The sequence below is a fragment of the Arachis stenosperma genome, chromosome 4, assembly GCF_014773155.1.
Source record: "Arachis stenosperma cultivar V10309 chromosome 4, arast.V10309.gnm1.PFL2, whole genome shotgun sequence".
NCBI classification, from domain to species: Eukaryota; Viridiplantae; Streptophyta; class Magnoliopsida; order Fabales; family Fabaceae; genus Arachis; species Arachis stenosperma.
Genome location: NC_080380.1, coordinates 146,056,005 through 146,060,849, shown reverse-complemented (window position 1 = coordinate 146,060,849; position 4,845 = coordinate 146,056,005). Strand labels below are relative to the sequence as shown.

Here is a 4,845-nt window from a genome sequence, read left to right as displayed (position 1 = left end):
TAGGGTCTGAGTTCTGTTCTACTGACACTACAATGTTGTGAAGCATCTCTCTTCCCCATATCCGAGTTCAACACTATTCTTGCTTCCATGTTCAAATTAAAAAGTGTTATTGGTCAACAAGTGCAAGCTTATTATTTTGATAAGTTTATTACTACAGCCCATTATTAATAGTGACAGTAAAACCCATCATAAAAAGAAATATTGCAATTCAACACAATATATTTAGTAAGTAGGAACTGAACAAAAACCAGAACTACTAAAGCTATAAAAGTCAACAAGCACTTCCATAACAACAAACACCTTGATCTTAGCCCAAAGGCCTAGAAAGATATATCATCCTTGAAAATAAATTACAGCAATAAACCAAGGCCAAGTTCCACACCCATATAACAAACACACTGTGCTGAAAAAAAAAAAAAAAAAAAAAACTAAACACATTGCAATATAGGTGAAATGTGAAAAAGCACCTCTTTCACAACCCAATCTACAGCAGAAAACTTAAACATGACTAAAATATGGAAACATAACAATTACTAATTTATTATAGTAATTGCACTACTAAATGTTATTGGTCTCCTTCCAAATGGATACACATGCATGAAGATTCTGGCTATCACAAGCAAAGCTCTTTCAACACAAGATACTGTTGTATACTCTTTAATTTTGCCTGAAAGATATGACAACGATACATGTTAGGTAATATTCAAAATATATACAAGTGTCAAAGAGCAGAACTATACATTTAAGTAACATAAAATGCAAACCATATCCCATATATTATTAACATAAGATTAAGTTCACATGATTAGAATTGGATATGTAAGAGTACAGAATGTATATATATAAAGCCTAAATGCTAAATATATAATAAAAGAATCTGTGTTAACATGCATGTAAAAAAAGTGAAAATAGTAAGTTTCAACAACATTACTGAATTATGCACTTATCTCACTCCAAATGGATAACCATGGAAATCTTCCTTTCATCACATGAACTAGTGTTGGGTATAATTCAACATACATATGCACTAATATCAACAGGTAGCAGGTATTAAAAGTAACAGAAACGCTTACCATATTATATATGTAAGCTACTGTGTTTATCTAGGAACTAATCAACCAAGCTATGCTTTAACCATTAAAAACCAATAATAAATCGTTTGGCATGTCCAATTTAATGTTTCAACTATAAAAACGTACAGTTAACAATTTAGTAGTACAATATCTTGTTTCATTTACATAATGTCCTAAAAAATAGAGCAGATGTTAATTTTCTTGATATACCAATATTACCAATACCAACTATATAATTGAATGGAAGTAGTATCTCAACAAAAATATAAACTAGAAGAAATAGAAACGGTACGTACCTTCATACTTGAGATATGATCCTTTTTAATTTGGCCACCTTAATTGCAACAAATACATAGAGCTTGTCATAGACATCACTCATTAACTTGAAATAAGCATATCTCCAAGATTTCTTCAAAATCAATGAAAAGCACACTCCCCAAAATGCCATAACAAATCCAACAGCCATAGCAATGTAGAATCCCTCGGTTACAAATTGTTCATCATCACCGTCAGCATCAGCATCATGTTCGCTGGTCTGGTGGCCATGTATGGGACAAGTGTTGTTGAGAGGAGCACCACAAAGTTTTGGATTTCCTGCATAAGCAGAGGCATCCCTAGTTTGAAGTTGTGTGCCAAGTGGGATTTCTCCAGATAAATCATTGTATGACAAGTCAAGAACACTGAGACGGTCAATCTGAGCAAGTTGTGAAGGAATTGTTCCTGACAAATGATTTCTGGATAGATCAAGAAAATCTATTGACTTCAGCTGTCCAACAGTCAGAGGAATGTGTCCACTAAACAAGTTTCTTGAAAGATTTAAAGAAACCAAGCCAATAAGATTCATCATCTCACTTGGTATTTCTCCTGTTAACCTGTTGCTGGAGAAATCAATGCTTCTCAACAATCCAAGAGTGCTTCCATATTTTGACATTTTCCCTTTCCATATGAGCGATGCGCTATCATTATAAATTCCGTAACGTTGTTTTATTGGGCCAGTACGGTCATAAACATTGAAAAATTCATAATGATAGTCATCGATAATAGTTGCATTTGAGTTTGCTAGAGTGGCCATAGCAGAAAGATTACTTATGCATTTAGGTATGCTGCCAGAGAGAATATTGAGAGAGAGGTCCAAGACACGGAGTTCATGAAGATTGCACATGCTTGTTGGAATGTTTCCATGAAACTTATTGGAATGTAAGCTAAGTATAAGTAGCTTTGGAATATTATCTCCAATCCAGGTTGGTATTCTTCCTGACAAGTTATTAAGCGCAGCATCAAAAACTTGTAGATTTGTGCAATTATTCAAGGATGATGGTATCTCTCCTGAAAAATTATTCCCTCGAAAATGTATTGACTTGATATTTGTTAATGATCCCAGAGACTTTGGCATGTTCCCATAAAATTGATTATCAGACAAATCTAGGACGACCAATGATTCAAAACCCATCCAACAATCCGGAAGCTCTCCTCTAAGGTAGTTGTTTGACAAATCCATAAATCTTGTGGATTTGGACGAGTTTGCACATAAAAGAGGTGTTACAGATGAAAATCTGTTGCTGGACAGAAAAAGTTGTGAAACAGATGAAAGGAATGCTGGAATTGGACCTTCAAATAAATTGAAGCTCAAATCAATGGTTTGAAAATTGAAAGGATCGCCAGAGATAAGATGAAAAACCAAACTTATAGGATCAAGTGGTTTTACTCTATGATGGTTGTGTTCAGGAGAAAGATTAGGTAGAATTGGGCCTTCAATATGGTTGTGAGAAAGATTCAAACTCTGTATGGTGGGAAAGCGATCCCAAAACCAATTAGGAACTGAGCTAGATATTTGAGTTTGTGAAATATCCAATTTCTGAATATTCATTTGGGTCTGAAGCCATCTTGGAAAGTTAGGCCCCAAATTGCAAGAAGCCAAGTTAACGACACTTAAATTGAAAGGGGGAACCCAATCGACGCTAACATTAAAAACAAATGCATTATGAGACAAATCCAAATAGTGAAGATTAAAAAGTCTTGAGAAATGAGCTTCAGATATCAAACCATGCAACAAGTTATTTCCAAGACTTAACTCACGTAAATTGGATAGTTGTCCGATTCCTTCATGCATGGTTCCACTTAACCTGTTGTTATGAAGTCGTAACACTTCCAAAGATGAAAGCTGTGAGAGGTCAGGCACCATCCCTGTAAACCTGTTTTCAGATATGTCTAGTTTTGTCAGATTGCAAATATGAAACAAGGAAACAGGTATTTGGCCTTTGAGCTCATTATCTGTAAGATTTAACACCTCAAGGGAGCTCAACTTGTCCCCGAATGTTTCTGGAATGGTTCCTGTTAAACCATTATCATTCATTCTGAGAGTAACAAGGCTACCAGTGGAATTCATTAACCATGGGAATATCAAGGATGCATCCCTTAGAGAATTGTTAGAGATATCCACATATAACAGGGAAGTGGATGCAAGTGATGAAGTGGTCATGGAATCAACAAGATTGCAACCATTCAAGTCCAAATATTGAAGATGAGAAAGGCTACTCACTTGTTGTTGCCAACTGCTGGCACTACTGAGATTCACCCAAGGAAGCGAAAGATACGTCAAGGTTGAAAGTTCAGATAGCCACTGCAAATCAGAACTTAATGACATGGTTTTTTCCCGGATTTCATCAAAAAAATAAGGACCGAGGTCAAGATACTGTAAACGGGAAAGATTTCGGAACTGATGAGGAATGGTTCCGGTGAATTCATTTGCACTTAGATCAAGATATTCCAAGGATAAGAGATTTCCAAGCTGAACAGGTATTGTTCCCTTGAGATAATTATGACTAAGACTAAGATATCTTAAGGATGACATATTTGTGACTTGAAGGGGGAATTCAACCAGATTATTGGAAGTAAGATCAAGATACACTAAATGGGAGAGATTTGAGAACTGAGAAGGAATTTGTTGCGGGTTATCAAAAGAATTCCCTCCAAGATTAAGATACTCTAAAAAGAGTAAATTTCCCAAATTAGGAGGTATATTTCCACCAAAAAAACAAGAAGAGAGATCGAGGTATGTCAAAAAGGTTAAAGAGCCAATGAAAGAAGGGATGGGTGGGGTGTGAGTAAAATGATTACGACTAAGGTCCAAATAAGTCAAATGATGTAACTCACCCAGTGACGGGCTTATGGATTGAAGCACACGATATTGACGATAACCCCTGGCGCGAAGATCAAGCATGATAACATGGCCAGTTACGTTGCTGCACTTGATGCCTTCCCAGTTACAACACTCCTTCTGGTGGTCCTCATCTCCCCATGAAGACAGCCAATAATCATCAGTGACATTGAAGCCACGTTTCAGAGAAAGCAGAGCTTGCCTTTCACTCTCAATGCATGTGACACTTGGCACCACCACCGGATTGGTCGTCCATGCAAGTAGCTGGACCACCTGCACCATCATCACCACCATATAAACTTCACCTTTCAACATCATGACCGGAAGTCTGGAGGCAGAGAATATTACAAGTTAAGTTGTTGTATCATACGCTGTGTGTTCAAGAACCTTAGACCACGTTTCCAATTTATTAACAACTGATTCAAATTAATATTCATCAGTCAACAATATAATCAACGCATACGTAGGTTATACTCACAATATTAAACAATGAGGACAGGAAATTCGACAAAGACTAATTCAAACCAAAGATAGATAGTAAACCTGATATCAATAACTTGTCTAGTGTGGGACCAAAGTCAGTCAACGTAGTCTATACTCATATGACTCATGAGT

At 36.3% G+C, this 4,845-nt stretch overlaps 1 protein-coding gene across 2 annotated transcripts; it reads right to left on the bottom strand.

The window, feature by feature from the left end:
* Nucleotides 1–319: 319 nt before the first annotated feature.
* LOC130973732 (receptor-like protein EIX2) lies at nucleotides 320–4,586 on the bottom strand. Of its 2 annotated transcripts, XM_057898375.1 has the most exons (3): nucleotides 3,150–4,586; nucleotides 1,370–2,327; nucleotides 320–667 (listed from the first exon to the last, which is right to left on the bottom strand). In XM_057898375.1, exons 1-2 carry the CDS (start codon nucleotides 4,546–4,548, stop codon nucleotides 1,372–1,374), a joined length of 2,355 nt encoding a protein of 784 aa, XP_057754358.1. In that variant the 5' UTR covers nucleotides 4,549–4,586; the 3' UTR covers nucleotides 320–667; nucleotides 1,370–1,371. The 2 variants fall into 2 exon arrangements, with proteins under 2 accessions (XP_057754358.1, XP_057754357.1); XM_057898374.1 differs by having other exon boundaries at nucleotides 1,370–4,586.
* Between the last annotated feature and the right edge of the window lie 259 nt (nucleotides 4,587–4,845).

What these genes read in the sequence shown, in the direction of transcription:
- LOC130973732 (XM_057898374.1), bottom strand. Translation starts at nt 4,548, where the DNA reads ATGATGTTGAAAGGTGAAGTTTATATGGTGGTGATGATGGTGCAGGTG.